This window comes from Lupinus angustifolius, chromosome LG16 (assembly GCF_001865875.1).
Source record: "Lupinus angustifolius cultivar Tanjil chromosome LG16, LupAngTanjil_v1.0, whole genome shotgun sequence".
In the NCBI taxonomy this organism is placed as follows: domain Eukaryota; kingdom Viridiplantae; phylum Streptophyta; class Magnoliopsida; order Fabales; family Fabaceae; genus Lupinus; species Lupinus angustifolius.
The window spans coordinates 1,997,996-2,021,496 of record NC_032024.1 but is presented as its reverse complement, the minus strand read 5'-3'; the positions used below and the strand labels follow the sequence as shown (position 1 = coordinate 2,021,496).

At 32.8% G+C, this 23,501-nt stretch overlaps 3 protein-coding genes and 1 long non-coding RNA gene across 4 annotated transcripts; 2 read left to right on the top strand and 2 right to left on the bottom strand.

Annotated features, from left to right (window-relative positions):
* On the bottom strand, positions 1,216–12,281 carry LOC109329465 (twinkle homolog protein, chloroplastic/mitochondrial-like). Its single transcript, XM_019563145.1, has 21 exons — positions 11,868–12,281; positions 11,094–11,224; positions 10,222–10,277; positions 10,063–10,120; positions 9,869–9,973; positions 9,621–9,704; positions 9,055–9,135; positions 8,847–8,912; positions 8,650–8,766; positions 8,432–8,479; positions 8,262–8,347; positions 7,649–7,709; positions 6,626–6,808; positions 5,935–6,066; positions 4,696–4,757; positions 3,252–3,335; positions 2,513–2,644; positions 2,246–2,342; positions 2,032–2,166; positions 1,874–1,941; positions 1,216–1,554 (listed from the first exon to the last, which is right to left on the bottom strand). Exons 1-21 carry the CDS (start codon positions 12,121–12,123, stop codon positions 1,509–1,511), a joined length of 2,088 nt encoding a protein of 695 aa, XP_019418690.1. The 5' UTR covers positions 12,124–12,281; the 3' UTR covers positions 1,216–1,508.
* LOC109329474 lies at positions 6,731–7,273 on the top strand. The gene is made up of 2 exons (XR_002105538.1): positions 6,731–6,825; positions 7,203–7,273. It is a non-coding gene; the product is annotated as an uncharacterized LOC109329474 (long non-coding RNA).
* On the bottom strand, positions 13,593–19,308 carry LOC109329468 (primase homolog protein-like). Its single transcript, XM_019563150.1, has 13 exons — positions 19,067–19,308; positions 18,760–18,896; positions 18,412–18,467; positions 18,267–18,318; positions 18,103–18,174; positions 17,279–17,359; positions 16,606–16,686; positions 15,859–15,924; positions 15,630–15,746; positions 14,997–15,044; positions 14,825–14,910; positions 14,163–14,223; positions 13,593–13,808 (listed from the first exon to the last, which is right to left on the bottom strand). The coding sequence occupies exons 1-13, from the start codon at positions 19,227–19,229 to the stop codon at positions 13,734–13,736; spliced, it is 1,095 nt and encodes a 364-aa protein (XP_019418695.1). The 5' UTR covers positions 19,230–19,308; the 3' UTR covers positions 13,593–13,733.
* On the top strand, positions 20,406–23,135 carry LOC109329469 (50S ribosomal protein L7/L12). The gene is made up of 2 exons (XM_019563151.1): positions 20,406–20,520; positions 22,197–23,135. The coding sequence occupies exon 2, from the start codon at positions 22,287–22,289 to the stop codon at positions 22,845–22,847; it is 561 nt and encodes a 186-aa protein (XP_019418696.1). The 5' UTR covers positions 20,406–20,520; positions 22,197–22,286; the 3' UTR covers positions 22,848–23,135.

Sequence of the window (23,501 nt, the reverse complement as noted above, 5' to 3'; positions counted from 1 at the left end):
AGGATATAATGATATTACTTTTGTTCTTTAATTTATTATGAAATTTATTTTTATTATTAATAATATGATGAAGAGAAATAAAAATTTGGTTCTTTATTAATGGAGATAATTTTTATTATAAATATTATATAGGTAGTTAATTACATTCATTTATAGGTTTTAATTTGGTCATTATTATAAATATTAATTTATAAAAAAAAAATCATGGTTGGAAATCTTTTAATAAATGTGAGAATATTGTTTTAATTGGAATTTAATAATTTTTTTTTAATTCCAAGTAAATAATATTTCACCAAGTAATAAAAAATAAATTATTTTGTTTTTATGATTTTTTTTTAATTAGTTGGGACCTTTTAATTGGATTGATACATAATAGGACACCAAATATTGGGACAAATGTTATTCATTCAGTCATATTAACTAAAGAGAGATCACCAATCCCAAAACTTTATCTCTTCATGTTTTTATCCAATAAAATTATACCAATTAATATAGTTCTATTTTTATGATTTTTTATTTAATTGAATAAAACATTGTAAATGAGAACCACTTTTTCATGATGTGTTTGATGAAACGTTGTAGCTTATTGTTGTCAAATGACAATAAATTATGCGTAAGAATCACTTTATTTTAATGCTTAAAGAAGATCAGATTTAAGTAAGGGTTACTCTTGACTTGGTCTTGTAGTTGTGACTTGTAGCATCTTTTGCTTAATTGACTAACAACAAAGTGACAAAACATGACATGTGGTATATTTGTCCATGTAGAGAAGCTTCCAATTTGGTAGATATGGAAATTATTTGGTTTAAGACAATAATATTTTAATATTTCCAGCCATATATTTCTTAATAATATTTCACTCTGTCAAATTATTGCAGACAATAATATCAAATTCCAGTGTGGCATCATTGATTCATGTGACTAGGAAGGATCTTGCATTTGTTGCTTTGTGAGTTGCGTTCTACTAACATGGCAATGTTACTGTAAAGTTTTATATACGACATTCATTTATATTACTTATATTTAATTAAATATAAATGATGGTTGATTAGAAGAATAAACGGTAGTCATTGTTACATCAATTCCTAATTATAACTCAACTTTACTTAATTTACAAAAATTAAGAAAAGTAGGTAAAAAGAGTAAATACTAATATTGAAACAAATGAACATTCAAATCCATTCTAACTAAAGATAAACACAATTGGTAACATCCTTGAGGAAAAAATAACTAGTGTTCATAATTGAGATGGAAGGGATATTACAAAAAAAAATCTCTATATATATACAAGGAATAAAATTCAGTAATGCAAATTTAAACTAAATTGTAACACCTATAGAAGTAGATCCAAAAGAATACAAAGATCTTCAAATAATGAAGCCAAAATATGATATAATACACTCAAATTTCACAACCCATGTGAACACATTCTTCATCTCTCTGGCACCTCAAGTAATAATAACTCCATAGCCATGGTTAGATAGGAACATCCTCAAGTTCTCTTGTTATCAAGCTTTCATGTCATTATCAGCTGGCATGAACTCACCAGTTACTCTGTCAAAGATAATAAGTTAAACAAACACTTATGCCTAATAGAAAAAGGAAAATGATATTTGCTCAAAACAAACATGCATGATTGGTTTAGGAGTTAAGAAAAGGGTCAAATAAAAAAGACTTTAATTTTGATGCACCGTCGGTATAATTTTTTTACATTAACGACCAATCATTCGTCATTATATGCATGATTGGTGGATAATGTAAAAACCTTTTACACTGCCGATGTATTATAGTTAAATCCAATAATCCTTGATCATGTACTCCATGTATGGCAAATGCATGGCAGCATAATAATCCAGGGTAAGAGTCTTCTTACCTGTTATACAACAATATAGCTTCACCTATTGTCCCAGCAACCTTATTCCGTACCTTTCGAACACAAACCTGAAGCAAATGGAGAAAAGTATATATTTATCTTATTTAGTATAATACAAAATGACTTGAACGCGTACAATGATGGTACAAAACACTCACCTGTACTTGATCAATAGGCCCAGCATCAGGATTCCGATTACGATGAATAACAATTCCGTTGTCACACTTATTTATGAAGTGTGCGCTTCCGCTTATGTCATAGAGATTAGGAGGACCCCCAACCCAATTTTGCAGCTATCAAATGAGAAGTGAGAATATCAGAATAAGTAAAATTGCAAAAAATGAAATGAAACTAAAGTTGTTTGTTACCAACCTGCCTGGGATGCGCTACAAACCAAACATGGCATCCATGATGTTGGGCAAAACGTTTGATTAAGGTAAGCATCTGACTCACATATTCGGTTTCAGTCCTGCACATCGAGATAAATAAATTAACATAAATCAGTAATACACTGTACCTCTAGAGAAAACTAATTCCAGCAAGCAACAGGAAGAATGACCAAAGTAACATATGAAACTAAGTCAAATATGAAGGCAAAACAAAATCCAAGTGTAGAATGAGCGCTTTTAGGAAAATTACTGGTTTGAAGGTCGTTGATGGTCAAGCTCGTTATAAGGATCAATTACAAGTCCACGCACCCCATGCCTTAGTACAGCTGCTTTTGCAAGGTCAAGGACCCACTTTACATTTGGAAGGGAATCATCTTCACACCTAATGTTAACGATCAAGTAGTCGATTATCAGTATGTGGCAGACAGATATTAGACATTCTACTCACCGAGCAATGCCAAATTCAAGCAATTTTGAAATGATCCAAATATAAAGGCAAGATCAAAAGGCTCATGTGATGAGCCTTGTTCAATCATTTCTGTACAAACATCAAAGGCTAAGGTATGAGCTAAAATTGGCACAGATCAAATAATCAGAAGAATAACTTGATGAGACTTGAAAACACAATTTGAAACCTTGGTACGCAATATTGAGCAAGATGCACTGACAATTTTATCAGTACTGCCTGCTTCATTTCTATCCCGCTACTAATTGATTTCTAATTAATTAAAAAAGGTTTTCGCTTACTATTACCAGTAGAGAAAAAACAACAACGTAGTAACCATGTAATGCATCACTTCTCTACAGCAATACACGGAACCAATTCAAATCGACAAATGTGAAAACGATAACACTAGTCAAGCTCAAGAGGCATGGGGGAAAGGCAATCCAACCATGGATAAACAGTTAAATTGTCCCTCAATGCAATCTAAAAGTGTTAGAATATGGTATGTCATCATAACAAGTTGTCTTCCTTGTAATGGACTTACCTAATGAGATGAAAATTATCGTTTAACCAGATCTTTCCCTGTTGGAATTCCTCCACACTCATCCGTTCAACATTTTCGCCGTAACTATCATTAGATAAACAAGTCAACACAAATAATCAAATAATTATAGACAAGAACACTGACAACAATTGCAATTACAGAACATGATCAAGCACTTCCTGAACTAAGTGTTTCAGCGTAATAACAAAGCAAAGTTGCAAGTTTATGAATTAGAATAAGGAGAATAGGGGCAATCACTCAACAATAAATGACAGTAATTCATCAAATGTGATGACTAAAGTACATAATAATCCCAAATGTGAAAATTAATGCTGCTCCTACTAGAATAAAAACTATAACACCAAGGTAATCTCACTATTAATTTACGGGAAAATACAAAATTATCAAGTAATTATTGAATATTGCCATCATAATAAACACCAAACCATAGGTATAATATCGCCCATAGTCCTAATAACTACGAAAAGTATAAGTTTTCAACTCCCCTTTTCCCCCATGTCCCATTGGCCTTCACATGGACTCTTGACATACCCAATTTCCCATTGTATACAAGAAACAACAAGACACTAATTAGTATGCTTCTACTTCAAAGCAATGCAAAACATTATATTTAAAACTCTAATAATGAAATTGGATATGAACAGAATATACAACATGATACAGATGAAAATAAAGAGAAAATTCTTGAAAATCCCAGCATAGAAACACTGCAGTTGATGTGAAAAAAATAGAGATTAAGTTCTTAATTGATGCCAGTATAAATATTAATTGATGGTTGCATATTCCAAAGTTTAAATAAATTAGAAATAAGCGGGTGGCAGAGATGGTTCCAGGATGTACTGTTCAAACCACCAATAAAACATGTAATCATTTTAACTATATCTATGTCAAGGATTATAAAAGTAGGCTCTTATGGACAAGGAAAAAGGTTGAGTCACATCAGCTACTGTAGCACATTCGAATAAAATATACGACACTTCCCCAGATCTAGTGAAACTACATATAATATCAATGAGATAAACAATTGGTCTTTTGCTGTTAGGATATTTTAAATATTAACAAAATCAGATAAAGAGATAAACAGAGTAGAAGAGAAAATAAAGAAAGCTTTACAACTGTAATTTCTATTTCTTAATCTCGAAATGATTACAAGGTTGCGCTGAGTATTGATACTAAACTAACAGATGTTAGCTCAACTAACTGACTAACAACTAAACAAGCTAACTATGTCTATTATCAAATAGAGAAGGTATAACCAAATCCTCCAGAATACAGTACAAGTTCCATGGACCATGAAATGGATGGTAACTAACTTCAAAACAACGGCAAATGTAACAAATTTCAGCAACAACAATAAAGCAAAACATGAAAGACCTGACAAAAGTTGACCAATAGTACAAAACATAATTACAATGAAGCTTACCGTGCTTCAAAGAAAGGCTTCTTGATGTGTTTCTCCAATAGTTTTCGAGCATGTTCCCTAACCTTTAGGGCAGTAAAAAAAATCAGCCAAATGCATAAATCCAACAAGAAAGTCAGGATATGATTGAAAAATAATTGTAATCAAAAGCAATTACGATTTGCATAATACATATGTTGTAACTAGACGCACAGGGGAAAGGTAAGAAGAGAAATTGGCACACAATTTAACATGTTTCAACCTACAGCAACCCGCCATGGAACAGATCAATGCAGATTACAAGGATTAGTCAATGCTGAAACGGTAATCCTAATACACCCAATACTCATCTCGAAAGATATTATGTGATGACTGAACTGCTGACTCAAGATATATATAAGTATATAGGACAAGACAACCTCCAAAAACAAGGCGAAAGAACGAAAAGGTAATTTTTATTTTATTTTCAATAACAGCTTGAAGTGTGGGCAAAGCCTGAACCAACTTTACCTTTTACAGTTTTTTAGTGAAAAAATAGGGGTGGTATTTAACAAACTTGACCACTTGACAGAAGACGCTTTGTTCATGATCTAATAACAGAGATTGCGTTAGAAGCAAATACCCGAACCAGATTACCTAAGAACTGCATTAGTGCAGTGATAAACTTTTTTTGAGGAATATAGGTTGAACTGATGAAATTTAGTGTTAATAGAGTTATTATCTTGTAATCATAGGGAAATGCTATATCGATTGGATAGGAGGGGGTTGGGATTCAACAATAATTGATGTTGTTTAACTTCACACTACCTCATCCCCATGTGTAAAGGTTTTGTTCCAGTAAATATGTTAGATTTTTGCCTAAAAATATTTATATATAAAAGCATATGGAATTATACTTAGGTTTAATATTTTTTATTCATATCTTCTACAGATCCTACCAACAGATAAATTTACGGGGACATGTGATGGTCATGATTGTGGACAAGCCTCCAACCATTCTGATGAAGGTTGTACTTCTCTAGTTAGACTGAATGGCTATGCTTTCCTAAACATACATTTCAATGGTTAATATGAAGAAGTTTTCCAAATGGTATGCTTTTCTTTTCCGAAAGGTTTAGCCGTTTCCGTACTTGTGATGAAGTTTTTATAGAACACAATGGTGCCATTTGATTTTGATCTATACAGAAAACCTCACCAAGTGAGACAAACTTTATGTGATGAATAAAGTACTTCATTTTGGAAGTCAAGAATGAATAATTTCACCTTGTTCTCCATGGAACATAGTGCAAATGTCCAGCCAGCATCTCGATTAAGATTGCAAATTAGAGCATCAATCCACTCACTCTTCCCCGAATTGGGAACACCGGTTACTATTGTCAATTCTCCAGGAACAACCTGATAAAAGTAACTCAATTAGAGAAAAAATGATATCTCCATATCCAGTCACATCAAAATAGAAGCTCTATTATTATCACATGCACAAGGACAAATACTTTTTTAAAATATTGGAAGAATATTCAAGTCACCGAATCCCCATCTGGTGGGACAAGGCTTGTCAATTTTGTTTGTAGATCCAAGGATTCACCGATATGAAGCAGTCAAGACTCAAGAGTGTATTTAAGAATATGATCTAGAATCAAAGACATAAGTTTCTTGACAGTTTAATATTTTAAATACATAATTCCTTCAATATGGCATCTTTCGGTCAATTTAGCTGACCCCACCTAGGGGAATTAAATCTTGATTGTTGATGTATATGATTCCTTCAACAAGTGTTCAAGATGGTATGCCAGAAACAAGCAAGGCACTTAAAATATGCACATTATGAGTTAAGGTACAACATATGATCCAATATGCCACAGATTGTTAGAACCATATTAGAAAGACAAATAAACAAAAACAAAATGTTAAGACCATATTGCAAACATATAGAAATGTATTGAACTGCCCTTACATTGTATAACTCATTCAGATTTTTCCATCCAGTTGGAACACCAAGTTCATATCCTAAAGTTTGATGATAATAGGCATCAATTTCATCAAAGTAATCTCTGAAGTTAAACAGTCCACTTATAGGATATAATTCTGCATTCTCAATCACTTCCTTGAGTGCCTGAGGGCCCAAATACATGAGAACCTGCAAATATAAGGTTGGTGCAGTTAGGAATGGCAACGGGGCGGGTTGGAAAATGATAAAGTATTAAGGAAAATATGATATTATTTTCGTGTAATTTTTCTCTAACATTTCTATTTTCTCTTGTATTATTTCATTTATTTTATGTTTGAAGATCCAATAGTATGTAAAGTAAAATTAGAAATTAAAAACAATCGGCAAATGATAGAAATTTCAATTTTAAATTGAATTACCTTACTTCGGGGCGGGTTCGGGTTAGGGTCTTTGCTATACCAAACCCGAACCCGAAATTTAAACCCGGGTAAAACCCGAACCCAATCACATCAGGTTTTCCCCGTTAAATTCGGGTTCGGTTCGGGCGGGTACCCACGGGTTCGGTTTTTATTGTCATCCCTAGGTGCAGTTATGATATAGCAAAATTATATACAAGCTTCTTTAAATGGCTCTGCAGAAGTTTAAATAAACAAACCACAAAAGGAGGAAAACAGACTACACTAGATGTTAATAGAGCCACAAACGCTAGACCAACATGAATGGTATGCACCAGAAAGGGAAGTGCATAATTCCAACTCTGTACGTTGGTCGAATTTTCCCTTTAACCTTCCAATGGTATACCTTAGCAATAAAATGCCGAATACGGATAAATAATAAATTCACAGACCATGCATGTAAAACATCAAGGGGGTTAAAGAGAGGGAAAGCAGACAATACCAAACACGGTTCTTTCTTACACGCATCTTTAACATGTGCATCATTATCTTCTTTTTTTATTTATATGTTTACTTTTGGAGGAAGAAATGGAGAAGATAAAAGGGAGTTGGTGCATGCATATCAATATCTGACCTCATTTGCATCTTTGCAATTAACATCCCCCCGTTTTTTAGGCCACCTTACCCGCCAGCATCTGCAAGCACAAAAGATAAAAAGGTTGTTCTTCAATGTAACAGAAAAACATTATCAACAGAGAATATAAAACACATGTAAAAAGATGAAAACAAATCGTCCCAAAACTTGATCTAAAAATGAAAAAAATAAATAAACAACGGCCATAGAATGGTGAAAACATCCACTCTGTCTTATGTAATAATTAAAATTTGGAAAAATATGTAGACAATAAAAAGAATGCCAAAAACAAACAACCCTACCACATAAAAGATTTATAGGGGAGCATCCTTTATCTTACTAGAACAAGCAATTCTTTTGAACCAAACACACAAAAGCAACTCAAAAACAGTCTATCCCCACAAAGTCTTAGCCTATCGTTTCTTTCAAAAATTAATGACCAGAATACAATGGAATACACCACACGTAAAAACTAAAAAATGATAATAGTCCTAATTCTGACAATCAAAAAATGGCATCATCTGCAAATTGTAACTGTGACTGCTCAGCATTTTTTTAAGTAGATATCAATGAGAGTTTATGTATGTAATAAATCAAGACAAAACATCTTAACCTTTCTTTCCCAAGGCGACGTGCAAGCTCCTCAGCCAAGGCTTGACCAGGTTGATCCCCATCAGTGGCGAGTATGATCCGAGATGCCTATCATAAACAAGAAACAAATAATGAAAGTTGATAAATGCTTTTTACTTCTGTACATCCAAAAGATAGGAAGCAACTACAGACCTGCGTTAATTGATCTTTGCAGTTCCACAGATATTGATACTTTGTGTCCTAGCTTTACAGAATGATTAAAGAGCATCAGATCCTAACATTATATACGGAACCATGATAAAGACTGACAATAGATAATTGAGAATGAAAGCTCATCACTGAATCATTATCTGATATATATTTATACACAGACACTAGTGCAGATCCAGCATATTAAGCAAAAAACAGACCTGCTCCTCAGGTGGCAACTCCTTTGTGGAGACTGCTGGTGGTGCACCATCGGGAACACTCACACAATTGCGGAAACCAGCTTCTTCCATTGCCAGCTTGTCCATTTCACCTTCAACCTACAGTATAAAATAAATATAATAAGCCTAAAGCAAGACATCAACCTATGCATAATTTCTACAAACAGAAACATGCATACAATGATAATATCACTTTCTCCCTCTATGTCATCCAATCCATAAAATATCTTTTTAGTGTCCGCTTCCTGAAATAAAAGGATAATTGGGGAAGATGTAAGAGTTATAAAATCAGAAAGGTATGATACGAGCATAAAGCCGCAATAATTGATTCTCGGTATAATTTTAACACTCAAATTAACTATATACAGCATCAGCAATTGCTTATACCTGCCAAAACTTCTTGTCGATGTCTCGATACTTGCAACTAATAAGCGCGCCATTATGATGATATGTGAATGCAATAACAATCTAGCAAACGTATGGAACAGAAACAATTATCAACACTGATCAGTCACTTGTGAAGTAAATAAAAAGTCACTGACAATCCTAGCTAAAGTCAACAATGGGTAGAAGGCTATATTGTTTCAAGTGAATATTAAAAAGTAAATTTCGTATTTTTAAAACCAAAATTATGCCATGGAGCATTTCCTAGTAAAACCAAGACCATCCTCGAACGTTTTTCTATTTGATCTTTCTTTCAATGAAAGAAACCAAATCGGGAGGAGGAAAGGAGGACCTATTAGTACATGGAGGATAGATATTTATACTACTCAGAATATCGTATTCCTATTTTTTTATCATTTGAAAAAAAGTATATGCTCAATCTGTTTTGTCTCAATAACATTATCAAGTATCAACAGACTTACCTTGTTTACTAAATAGATCTTTGTTATCATAAGTGTGATTTTCTATATCACTCAAACTAACCTCGTAAATTTAATGGTTAAGTATACCTGGTCGTAATATTTTCTCTGCATGACAGCATTTCTTTGCAAAGTCTCCTTCGAAATCAAGCGCTCTGCAAAATATGCGAGCAGCTGAAATAGGGAAAAGAAAGTTATATTCAATTGTTAATAATAACGTATTAAGCCGTGGACAACAGACTTTTCTAATGAGGAATGCTTGCACAAGTTAAATAGTATAGCACATCATAAGTTCCTAAAGAACAAGGGCAAAATTAGGTAGAGTAAAATTTAATGACCTCATTGCAAAGCGGTTCTAGCTGCAACTCCTCCTCTGTAATTTCTCTCGTTTTCTTAACTGGTTTACTCTTTTTTATAGGAAGTGGTCTGCTACCAGCAAAGGCCTACAATAGAAGGAGGGAAAATGAACTGATTAACACATCGACCTGTGTTAAGCAGGACTTGACATGCTTTCAAGTGAAATATATCTAACCTGTGTACTGCCTTTCCATCCACACGTTCCACGATGGCACACCCACACAGCAGACCCCCTAAAACTCACAAAATTGCTTAAATTAAACAAAGTAGAAGAATGATCCTATAACAAATAAAATATTAGATAAAGTTATGAAAAAAATGATGAGCAACAGACCCGTCGTTTTCAATGAAAAGAGATAAGGACTTTTCTATTGAGTCACCCCCTTGGCACTAAAACACAAAAGATGAATTAAATTAAAATTAAAAAATAAATACAAAACTGACCATAAAAGAATAAAAAAGTTCAAAACTCATTGGAATGCACCACTCTCTCATTGTGAAGTCCTACTACCCCAAATAAAAAGGATACTAAAACAAGACTTAAATAAAGCAGGAAAAAGAAACTCAACAACTAATAGAGCACCTATGTTAGATGCCTTGGTTTAAAATACATAATAAACACCTCCATTCAATGTTTTGTTTGGTAAATAGGGGATTGTCATTTTTAACATCATAATATACCTCCTTGGCTCAGCTAAAGTTTCACCTTTAAATAATTACTATAAGTCAACGTATCGAAATTAAATCTTCACACAATTCCAAACCCGAAACTTGACCAAGCAATAATGTTTTGAAGTCTTCACAGGAATGGATTTATAGCACACTATAGTTGAAGCCTTCCAGTTAGAGGGGAAGTCTAGATTTTTCAGAGCAGAGCCCACAACTGACAGCCACACTAACTGAGCCTAGGTCAGATTGTGAGGTTAAACAATGGTTTGGGGAGAAACACTAATAGAATAGCAGTACTATCCAATGTATAAAAACACTACAGTTCATAACTTCTACTTGAAAAATTTCTCTCTTGTCAGGGCAAAGGACACCTCCTAACAATGTATTTCCCTCATACCAATGAATTCCGAAATGGAACCTACAATCACATTCTTAAGGGACTCAAGCCAGTTCCACTTGACCAAACACATTATTTACTTGAAAAGTTTCTATTGTTCAAAAAGCATTTAACTTTGAAGAAAGTAAAGGGGGAAATACATTTGGACAAAGCAAGTGGCTGTATTGCCCTGGTACGCATATAGCTGTATCAATTCCAATAGCCTTCAACTTCTTCTTCAAAAGCTCGAATTGCATCTCCACCTTAGCCTCATTCGGGTTCTCCAAATGAACTTTAGCAAAACAAACCAGTTACACAAAAAGTTAGTAACATGAAACAAATTTTGGGCCAGTTTGTTTAGGCTTGAAGAGGGTGATTCTACACAAGTAATTTTGGCAAAAGCGGTTTTTTGAAAAGAGGAAAAAGACAGTGTCTTAAACAAGCAGAAATCAGTTTTTTTCTAAGCTTCTGACTTTTTTTTTAAAATAAACCCAACCAAACAAATGTAAAAATAGTGGTTCTACAGAAGTGATTTTTTGATAAGCTGAAAAGGATAGCTTCTCAAAAAGAAAAACTGAATTTCAGTGTTTTTTTGCAGCTTCTGATTCTTTTTTAAAAGCCCAACCACAATACCTATAACTGTATATTTTTTATCCAAATAATCACTTTCTTGTGGAGAAAAAAGCTTAAATAAACATGCCCAAAGTACTTTTATTTCCAATATCGAGAGTAATATTTTGTGAAGCTGAAAAGGATAAGCTTCTCATTTCAGCTTTCTTTGAAGCTTCTGAATTTCTCAAAAACCCAACCAAGGAAATGCGCAAACCTGATTCTCCCATATAAAAAAATCACTTTTTTTGCAGGAAAAAAACCCTTAAAACAAACATACCCTTAAGCACTCATTTCAAATAAAAGAGAATAGAAGGTATAGTTACCTGGCCTAGGGACAGTAACATTTGAAGTATAACTACGAGAATACCCATTTGTTTTGAGAGGTAAAGAATCATTTTGGGAAATGGGTTTGGAACAAAACACAGTGGATAAAGGTTTACGAGTGTAAAAACGGTTCCTTTGAGATGAGAGACACTTTTTGAGAGGAGTGGGATTGAAGGAAGTTTGAGTGGACATAGTGATGAGTTTTGAAGGAAAGTTGTGAAGTAGAATCAGAGTGTGAGAATAACGAAGACGCATGTTCTGAGAAAGAATGAAGTGATTGAACAATGCTTCTTCTTCTTCTTCTTCGTTGTTCCAATGACTGTGTTTTTGTGTCAAGAGGGTTTTTCCATTATTGAAGGAAGATGAAGAATAAGAGAAGAGGGTTTAAGTAAATCTCTTTTCGTTTTCCCTTTTAAATCTTTTTTGCATTTTTCATATTTTAATTATGAAAATACCTTTTTCTTTGGAATTGAATTAGATTATTATAAAGTGCATGCTTTGACGTTTACAAACTTCATTTTTTGAAAGAACCCTAATTCTATGAAATTGATTTTGGTGAGGCGCTTTTCATATATATAATATATATATATATATATATATATGGGTAAAGGGACTTTAGTAAAAAATATATGTACTTGTAAGAGTTTTATAGTTTTATACATTATAATTCTATCATTCACCATTCATTTTTAATAATTATTTACTCTTCTCTTAATAATACTGAATATAAATAAATATTTACATTGACATTGCATAGATATTGTACTCTAAAATTATTTAGATGATACTTATTAAATTGGGCTAGGATTAGTCGGCATAATAAGTCTGATCAGGAAATCAACGTCTAACTGATCTAAGTCGTTCTTCTAATGAATTGATTCAATTCAATCGGTTTGAACATAAAACCAATTACTCAATTAGTTAGACAGGTGTTACTCAATTAATTTAATCAATTTTTAAAAATATTAACACATCATTTTAACTTATTTATAATTATATTATTATTGTGATTATTTGTTGACTTATATTAAAATAAAACTTTGTTGTTTAATCAAGTTTAAAATTTATTTGTACTACTATTTCAATTAAAGCATAAAACATATATTATTTGTTTTTAACTTATGACATTTTATGGGAAAATGTTAAATTATGAATTTATTAAATTTCTGTAATATGAAGTAAGTCAATTAATTCAATCATCTCTTTTATAATAGGAGATACTCTCACTTTCTTGTTAATACACTCATTTTTAATTCTATCTTGTATAATATATTCCGTCATTATGCAACATTCACAGTACATGGAATCATTTCTAGTTTTAATATTTTATAGCATAAGTCTTATCCTAGTATTCATCAAACATAACATTTCTCATAGTAATTATATAATGAAGGACACATAGTATAGCTCAACCCAAACTGCATTTTCTCTTAAAAATACAATTTTACATAATTCTATAAAGAAATCAACCACTTCATAACATATAAGTAAACACAACCAACAATGCGTTGATCTAGTAGTATAAGGCCCTATTGGATTCTAAGGTCGAGGTTTCGATTCCTGGGAGCGACACTTGTTAAGAGAGACAATCACAAACTCCGAAAGGGATTAGTTCATTACCCAAAAAAGTAAGGGGATACCCTTGGTAGTACCAAAAAAAAATATAATTAAATGCAGAATCATTAACCAACATGTGACTTGCAAAAAAATGTTATTCTGAAGGCCATGCTCAAAGAGTTGAATCCATATCATCTAAGAGTTGTTGTTGTTTACACAAGAATGTGAAATATCCACCATACTATACAACCATGATGATTTATATTCCTAAATCTAATATCCATTTTCATATGCTTTCATGGAATTAGCTAGTTTGCAATTGTAAATGGCTCTGCTTTTTCAACTATTCTCTTCAAAGCATCAGCTCCCATGTATTTTAGAACCTACAATAATATACCACAATTGAATAATTATTTAATGAAGATCATATTTTGCATTTGAAAGGCAAAAAATAAAAGCGTTAATTGAGCTCTGACAAGTGCTCAATTATGGCATCATTCGATCTATGTAGTTGACCTCACCTAGTAGGATAAAGGCTTAGTTGTTGTTGTAATTTAGCGCTGACAAGTTCATTTTCTTAGAAGCTCTAAAAGCCATTAAAGAACTAAATTTTTACATAGGGAAGAAATTATCAACCTAGCATACATAGGAAGTTGACCATTTGCTTGAGTTCCAAAACAAATTGTTATATGAAAGAATCATAAAAAAAGGTCAAATATGAAAATCCAGAGTTATACCTCATTTGCATCTTTGAAAGAGGTGAACTCATCTTTCTTTGGCCAGTGTACTTGCCAACACCTGATATCAACAAAAAAGAGAAAATGGGTAAGTAAATATGAGGTATGTGGTGCAATATATAAGTAATGACATAATATGTATACACCGACAGTGTAAGTGTTTTTTACACTGTCAGCGAATCATTCACCGTTCATATGTTAATTATCATTGACTCTTAAACAAAAGTAATACAAATCAACGATGGATGATGCATAAACTCTATAAGTAAAAGCAATAAAAATGTGAGCATTCTAGTCCACAAGCCACAAGTGCAGTGAATAAAACAGAATGCATGACTTGTCCTCAAATCTAATAAACTCTTACAATCATTATATTAGAGTCATATTAACATGCAATGTTGATGAATTTAATAGTATATGGACAGGTTTGTTAAAATTGGGAAGTTATTTCATGATTGAAACTACAATGCAGGCATGAAACTTAAATCTAATGTGTGTTACGTAGATGGTATTGTTGCTATCCCTGTGTTGTTTACCGAGTTTTCGTTTTACGCTCAAGCTACCGATGAAACAAACAGTATGCTAACTGAAGTCTCAAGTTCTTCTTTTACAGACTTTGGTCATTCATTAAAACATGAAAAATAAATGACTGCATGTATAACCTTTCTTGGCCTAGGCGCCGGGCCAGCTCCTTCGCTAAAGCTTGACCTGGTGGATCATTATCAGTTGCCAGGACAATACGAACCGCCTAAAATAAAAGAGAGGAAACCGGATATTTGTTCACTTCTGCTCTAGAAAGAGACAACTGAAAGGGAACACACCAAATATATGTACCTTATCCAGGTACTCTTTGCAGTTCCACAGGTATTGATATGCAGTATCCTGCTCTTAGTTGAAATAGATGATTAAATAATAAATCGAGAATAGAATAATATATTTTGCTTTTATCGTCGTTCAATATTAGACCTCTTTGCAGCGTAAAACTTTGTCGAATCTCTATGATATGGACAATATTAGACCCCCTCCCCCAAAAAAAGAGATCTTATCAGCAATAGTTAGTGTCCATAACACTAAATGATTTATCCTTACATTATCACGTTTTTAACTAACGTAGCAGATTGAAAGAAATTAGAACCAAATAATATCGGTATTCCAATACTTCATCGAAATTTTACATACAAGTAGTACCTATGTCTAGATTCTGAAGAAGTGAGAAAGGGTGATTCACAAATCACAACATGACTTACTTCAGGAATTTTATAATGAATACACTGACAAAACTGCAAAGGAGCACTTGCATTTCATTCGGAACCAAAGACCACGATCTTATCCATAAAAGCTATAAGAAGATAGATTTTGAAGAAGAAAAAGAAGAACCACTGGTGTTTGAATCATTAAGGCATTGTTAAACTGGCACATTAACAACCTTGAAAGGTTATTGAAACAAAATATAATAATAGCACAAACCTTTTCTATTGGTGGCAAATCTTTTGAAGAAACCTTTCCTGGTGCACCCCCGGGAACACTAACACAATTTCGGAAGCCAGCCTCTTCAAGTGAAAGCTTATCAATTTCCCCCTCAACCTATTACCATCACAAGAATGTAAGAATACCTAAAACTCTCTCCTTGAAATTTTCATTTGGAACTTGTCATCAAAGGTGATAGAGATGGGGAAAATAAGTGAGCAGAATTTACAATGACAATCTCAGCTGCATCACTAATGTCATCGATCCCATATAGTATCTTCTCTGTGCCTTTTCCCTGAACATCATGTTTAGCATTTAATGAACAACAGGTTATATATTATCAAATTACATTTCATATCAAAATAAGCGTTAAAATAGTATATAAGCAAGCAGCTAAGCAGCCGAAGGTTCCTGAAAACAATGGTACCCTCTGATCCCTATACATTATCTCTACACAATTAGCCCTTCTACACAATTAGCCCTGATCAATTGATAAAATGAGACTTATCGGCTGTAGATGGTTAAATTAAGGGCTGGCTGGTGAGTGATAGAATCAAGGAATGATTATTGGTTGTTCATAGAATTTTATGATACAGGTTTGTATTAATCTCCCTAATCATTTTCTACAAAATACAAATAGAAGTATAGGCGGCAGCCACTTTCTATCAATGCCTCCAACACTGAGTCACTTTTCTTCATCAAGTGTACATAATATGCTTGTTATCATTTCAAAATATATGTTTGCTGAATACTATTTGCGTAAAACAACTTATAAATGTAATGAAGTGTACATAACTTTCTGCTGAGTACAGGTTTTGCACATCTACATTAGTACGTTATTAGCTTTTGCCATAAGAGTAAAAGAATCGACTGCTTAACCGGGTCTGAGCTTTTATGGTATCATTGTTTCAATCACAATATATGACATAACTCACATTTAAAGCAACAGCCGAACAAGTTCAAACTGGAGAATTACCTGCCAAAATCTTTTCCCCGTTGTTCTGTACTTGCAACCAACAAGCAGCCCGTTTTGTTTGTAAGTAAAAGCAATGACAGTCTGCATAAATTTCACAAGCACAATGAAGTTAAGAACTTCAAAGTTCTAACTAAAATTTACCAAGAGCAAACACATGTTAAGAAATATCTATTTCATAATTTAACAGTTTCAAACACTATGTTCATGATGCTAAGATTACAAAGAAAATTTATTTCCATATAAATAAATTAAATTTTTGTCCCGTGATTAAATAATACTCATTGTTATGTTATGTTGTTTAAAATGGTCAAACCTTGTGTTTCTTTTTTGCATAAACTTCCTTAAATATGCCAATAACTCTATACAAAACCAGGTGGTTGCTTCTAAATCCATTCAGGACATGATCTGTAATTTAGACCGGATGCTTGCTATCAATCCCGGTCACGTTGAGGGACTTACCAGTCTACATTTCGTAACAATTACTTTGATCTTCCCCAAATATCAGAAAATATCATATCCACCCCAAATAAATGGTATATAACCAATCAGAAAACAGTAATATGAGTATAACCAATTACTCATCTGGATTCTATTTTTATAGCAAATAATAAGAACAAATTTTACAATCATAATACAAAATTTCAAAGTTTCATAATACCAAACTGTAAAATACCTTACTATCAGACATTTGCCTTACAGCATTTCTGCTTAGAGTTTCCTCTGATATCAGTCTCTCCTTAAAGTAAGCAATAAGCTAAAATAATGAAAAAAAGGAATAACAATGCATAAGCAAATAATGTGACTAACATTTAAAAATTGCAATATATAGACACAACATGGACACACATCGAAAACTGGCTATGATAAGGGCATATATTTGTAGTTTTATACTCATTCAAGACAGTAGCTTCACCTTTTGCTCTCATTTGGACGTACCAAAATTATTAACTAGCTTCACCTGGTAGCTGATTGCATATTGGAGCATCTAAGACCACAATACTAGTCATAAGACAATCTTTCTATACCTCTATTTCGCCGATCTTCCTATACCTCTATTTTGCCACCAATATTGAAATATTAATTAATTAATTAACAAGCCACTGGTGAAGCAAATTGGCAGAGATAGTTTATATTAGGTGCTTATGGACCATACAAGGAGAAAAAGTAGTATGTTATATTAATAAATTATAATTTGGCCTTTGAATATAGGAAGAGGTCGATATCGATAGTGCTGAGCCTTATTTCAAACCCTGTATTTACCTCTATACTCATAAGAGTGCTCCTTTGTACTTAGAGAACAATGTGCTCATCAATAATCTTCACTAACATAACCAATTTTCACTACTTCATCAGAATAATAGAACTTCAGATTCAAAGGACCTATAATATAATAACAATTAACAACAAAAAGAGGAGGATAACTCATTCTGAGGAATCCACAGTTATTCTATTACTATGGTATTAGCTACTGAAAATGAAAAAAAACAATTTGAATACCTTAGGACCAAGTGGTTCCAATCCTAAGCGCTCCTCACTCCTACTGTACAAATCCTTGTCATCTGCAAAAACCTATAAGCAAACAATCATGTAGAAGTATGTCAACCCATTAGAAGTTTTATGTTTGAGAGGAGACATAAATCTAGGTAGTCAAGTAACATTACCCGACCACACCAACCGCATTTAGCACGAAAACACCTCCACATTGCAAATTCGCTACAACAACCATTTGTCAAGAACATGTCACTCCAAAACACATAATCATCATTTCATCATTACATCTCAAAGCAAGCAGTAGAAGCAGCTTACCGATCAGGAACGATGTGAAAAGACAAGCTCCTCTCCTTTAATTCCCCACCTTTGCACTATAATATCAAGAACAAAATTAAGAACCTCGCTTAAAATACTAAGGCCACGTTTGGATAAACACTTAATTAAGTGCTTATTTAATAGTTTTTTTATTTTATTTTAAATAAGCTAAAGAGAACATTATGTCATAAGCTTACTGAAATAAACTAAAAAAGAAACTTATAGTAAGGTCATAACTCATAAGTTATGTATGTAAGCTATTTTCATAGGTTTATTTTCATAATCTGTTACCACAAACCCAAATAAGTTCTCTATAAGATTGCAGTTTTAGAAGAAGAAAAATGATACCTTTGGACAGAAGAGGTTATAGTACTGCCCAGGCAAACAAGAGTTTTCAAACCTGATGCCAAGAACTTCCACTTTCTGCTTCAAAATTTTAACTTTAGGTTCATCAAAATCATTTTCCACAAACTCCTCCACCCCATCTTCAAAAATCAATCCAAACAATCATATCAGACAAACCCCACAAATAAAAAACAGATTTTTTTTAAAAAATGAATGCCCAAAAAACTCAAACCAATAACATTAACAATAAATGGGAAAAGGGTATCATTGGAAAAGATAAAGGAGGGAAATTGATGGTAAGAAAAGGTACGTGGAGGGAAGGGGGCATTGGTGGCATGAACTACAAAAAGGGAACAAGTGATGACATGTTTTGGGGGTAATACTAATGCTGCATATGTTGTGGGAAGTAAATTGGAGAAAATGAATTTGGAGATAGGACGACATAGCCATTGGTTGTGAAGAATCATTGACATTATTTTTGGTTAATTTGATTCAAGTTTCATCTCTGCTTTGCACTGTTCTCTGGGTTTTATCTTTATCAATTGTTGCACACAAGTGAAGTGAGTAAATCTTTTATCTTTGTGACAGTGTACGATTTCTAGATTACACTTGTTACTAGTGATTGTCGTTGGTGTAGTAATCTTATATAAATGGTTACATACTTACATTCATCGTGAGTAAATATTATACTATTGTCTTTATCTATTTTTTAAAATCTAATTTCCCTTTCTGGTAACTATAAATTCTTATCTTCTTCCTTATCTCTAGATCTCAAAATTACTTTGAAATGTCTTCCTAATCACTTACATTGTCCCATTATGTTATTTTGTCTTACACATATATACTTCACATTGTATGATATTGGGTTTATTGTTGACGATTCACATTTTTATTTAAATATTATAATATATGATCTCAAGTCATTAATGAAACATCGAAAGAGATTAATTTCTTATAAAAAAAAGGTAAAAATATACTATTGATTGTACCATAAAAAAGTCATGAATGAATTTATATGTCACTTTATTACATTTCCTTCCCAACTACATTACACTCATTTACATAATTATTTTTTCACAAACAAAAAATGTCTTTGTGACTATAAGGTTAATCTCACTATATATATATATATATATGTATAGTAAGAGTTGAATACATTATTATTATATTTTTAATTTATATTTATACTATATATAAAGTCAAAACTTGAAATAACTTCTCTCATGGTGTAATTTTCATTTCTTATATTGTCCTTAACATTATTTAATTTTTACAAAAAAAACTATATAATCCTAAATTAAACATTAAATTAACTACATATCTCACCTTAAATTAAACATTATCATATTCACACAAAAAAATATAATATAAAGTACACCGAACACAACAAATATATTTTAATTCAAAAAAATGAAATATATAAAAATTGAATATATAGTATCGCACAATATTCGCCGACAGGCACAAAGTAACTGTATACACTAGTATAAATAATGTATAAATGAATGTTGAATGATTTATTGATTCTCTATAAATCTTCACTGTACATATATTACACCACTCTATAGTCTATGTATATATTTAAATAATAAAAGAAACATGTTGAGCTGTGATTGGGAAGTGAAGCCCAATACCCAAATTGATGAAGAAAGAGCCCATTTCAGTTATTAGGGAACAGAGGGAAAGGAAGAAGAAACAAAACTTGTTTGCGAGTCGCCGTACCCTAATTTCTTCTCTATTTTCCACATTTTGAATCTCCCCAAGGTAATAACGTCATTTCGATAAGTTCCAACTTTTCTACTTTTAATCATTCCTGAATTCATTTCCAACATAAAATGTGTATTTTTCACACTTTGATGCTTTAATCAATGTATTTGCATCGTGCATACAACTTGCTTGATGAAAAGCTTCAGTAACCAAATGTGTTATTATGAGTTCCTTAGTTGTTCTGCTTCTGAATTGTAATGTTATTTGCAAATTCATGAAAATTTTATTTCACTGTGTGCTTCCAATGCTCATGTTAAATCCCATTCTCCTTTGAATTTGTGTAGTCTCATAAGATTAATATTTGAACGTAGGATTTTCCGAAGATTTTTATTTTGTGTTTCCCTAGTCATGTTAAGTTAATATGAGACTCGGAGCATCCACGAACTGCGAGAGATTAGTTCCTTACCCAAAAATAGGTTAGGAGATACCTTGGTAGTACCCCAAAAAATGTTTCAAGCTTTCAAGCAAGCAAGTCAGTTATAGACTTATAGGTATCATTGCTAATAGAATTAACATGTGGATCGGTTCTTGTGCTGGAAGGGGTCCTGAATGTATGATCTGCTAGTTGGATTCTGAACTCACACGTCGAGTTTTTTTTTCCTTCTTATTCTTTCTTTTGAATTTGCTAATGACGATGGATGTAACATTTTCTATTTATCTTTCTATCAATGTTTGGTGTGCAATGGTTGTCATATAGATTGTTCTTTTAGTCATGTTTTTGTCTTCCTGTATTGCAATGGGGGTTTGTAGTAATTTCTTTTTCTTCCTTTGAGCTGGCAAATTTAATTTGATTCTGTTGATGTTCTATTGTTCCATTGATTTTATGCTGATCAAAATTATTTAGCTGCTTAAATTTAAAAAATGGAAATGCCTAAAGTGAAGCTGGAATCTTTTTGCATATATCTTATCATGCATCATGTATATGCATTTTCTTTTGGTTGCTGGGTTGAGTTTTTCTATTCATAAAATAGAAATTAAATTTTTATTCATCTCTCTGTAGAGCTCTATGCCAATAAAACACTACATTTAGTTTAACTGTTTAAAAAAAATTGACAACATTTTTTGTATAAAATGGCGGGGAGGGTCCCTCACAAGTGAAGATGGTGTTTCCTGTTAAAACCTTCTTTATAATAATGAGTGCCAGCAGTGTCAAGTAGTCAAGGTTTCCTCGGCAAATTTGTGGATTTATCTGTGACATAGTCCATGTTCAATACTGCCTTGGACTTGCATTAAGATTAAATAACTGCATTTTGTGGTCCTGGCGAGTCAAGTACTCCTTCCCTGACCAACTTTTCATTGCTCCTTGGCCCTTGCCATGCTGAATCCTGTTTAGGTCATTGAACAGGGGTATGAAATATATTTTCTATTCCTTTTCCAACTTTAATTATTCAATTGAAACTGATGGTAGTTTTGGTTACTTTAATCAAGATGTCTGTTGTAATTGAAAGTGTTAACAGTTGAGTTTTATGTGTTTAGCATTTTCCGCCATCTTTGAACTCTATGATGATCTCTTATGCATAAAATATTCTGGGCGAGAATATTGATGACTATCTACTGCCAAATTCATTGGCATATATATGTTTTATTCCACAGCTCAATTGTGCAGAATCTGCTCCTAATTAAAGAATGTTGTGAAATATTTCCCATCCTTAAAATGTTTTAAATTGCTTCAGGTAGCTTATCACTGTGATGCTAGGAGTTTGCTGAAATAGCTTTTGTCAACAGCTTGATTTCACGAGTTGCTATTTTGATTGAATATAGACATGAGGTTTACCACTCTTTCCAGATTAATTTGCCGTCTCCCTCGGCCTTTGCAATCTCGTGCCTTCCAGCCTGATGTTGTTGCTAGAGATCCCAAGGCCAATCCTATAAAATACAAAATTCCTCAATTTTATGATCCCTATGGCCCCAGACCTCCACCCTCAGAAAAAATCGTCCAACTTGCAGATCGAATTGGATCGTTAACTGAAGAAGAACGCAATCAAATTATGCCTACCTTGGCAGAAAGATTAAAGCTTCCAAAGTTGCAGCCAATTTCAACAGAAGGCATGGACCTGGGTCCGCAGGATGGTGCTGCTGGACCAAAGGTTGAGGAGAAAAAGGCAGAGAAAACAGCATTTGATGTCAAGTTAGAGAAATTTGATGCTGCTGCAAAAATCAAGGTGATTAAGGAGGTAAGAGCTTTTACTAACCTGGGATTAAAAGAGGCCAAAGATCTTGTTGAAAAGGCACCTGTTATTCTTAAACAAGGAGTCACAAAAGAGGAGGCAAATGGCATCATAGAAAAACTAAAAGCTGCTGGTGGAGTTGCAGTTATGGAATAAAATTTTGATTTTTAGAAGAAATTTCTAGAAGGGTAAAACATATTTTAAGGGTTAAAAACTAGTTCAATAATCTATTTGAATCAATTGTTTCTTAGTTAAGTTTTCTCATTAATTACTTTATCAATTATAACTGTTGTGCTGGTTTGGCATTTGTAACACTATTTGATGATGGAAAATTATATATATGGATCTTTTCAAGGTTCATATGAATTTGCCTAATATGTCTAATTGGAAGGGATATTTGATTCAGCAGGATCTGTGGAAATAAAACATGCCAGTTCACAATTATTTGTCAGGCATCTCAAAACTCCCCAATCATCATCGTATGTGTTAGTTTTCAAATATTACTATGGAGTGTCACATTTTTGTCTCCATTATTTGGGTCAAAGCAGAAATTGGGAACTCATAAGGACTATTTTCAGAAAAATATTATTTCTTCAGCATCCTTAATAATCTTGAGAAATGGCAAACTGTTATGGCTTTATAGATTGCTACGTTGTACTTACTAATGAAGCTTTCGGGTATAATGTGTTTTTTAGATTATGATTATAAACTGAGATTGTAGTTTGAAGCATTATAAACTAAAAATGAATTAACCAATCAAACTTGAACATGTTATTCTTTACCTCTTTTCCTACTTTATGAGCAATTATG

Coding starts and splice junctions, on each gene's coding strand:
- LOC109329468 (XM_019563150.1), bottom strand. CDS start 19,229: ATGTCAATGATTCTTCACAACCAATGGCTATGTCGTCCTATCTCCAAA. Junction 17,360..18,102: donor TGGAACCACTTGGTCCTAAG/GTATTCAAATTG, acceptor TCATTATTTTAG/CTTATTGCTTACTTTAAGGA. Junction 14,911..14,996: donor GCAAAGAGTACCTGGATAAG/GTACATATATTT, acceptor CTTTTATTTTAG/GCGGTTCGTATTGTCCTGGC.
- LOC109329469 (XM_019563151.1), top strand. CDS start 22,287: ATGAGGTTTACCACTCTTTCCAGATTAATTTGCCGTCTCCCTCGGCCT.
- LOC109329465 (XM_019563145.1), bottom strand. CDS start 12,123: ATGCGTCTTCGTTATTCTCACACTCTGATTCTACTTCACAACTTTCCT. Junction 11,225..11,867: donor TGTTACTGTCCCTAGGCCAG/GTAACTATACCT, acceptor GTTTTGCTAAAG/TTCATTTGGAGAACCCGAAT. Junction 4,758..5,934: donor TATGTTCCATGGAGAACAAG/GTGAAATTATTC, acceptor ACTGCCCTAAAG/GTTAGGGAACATGCTCGAAA.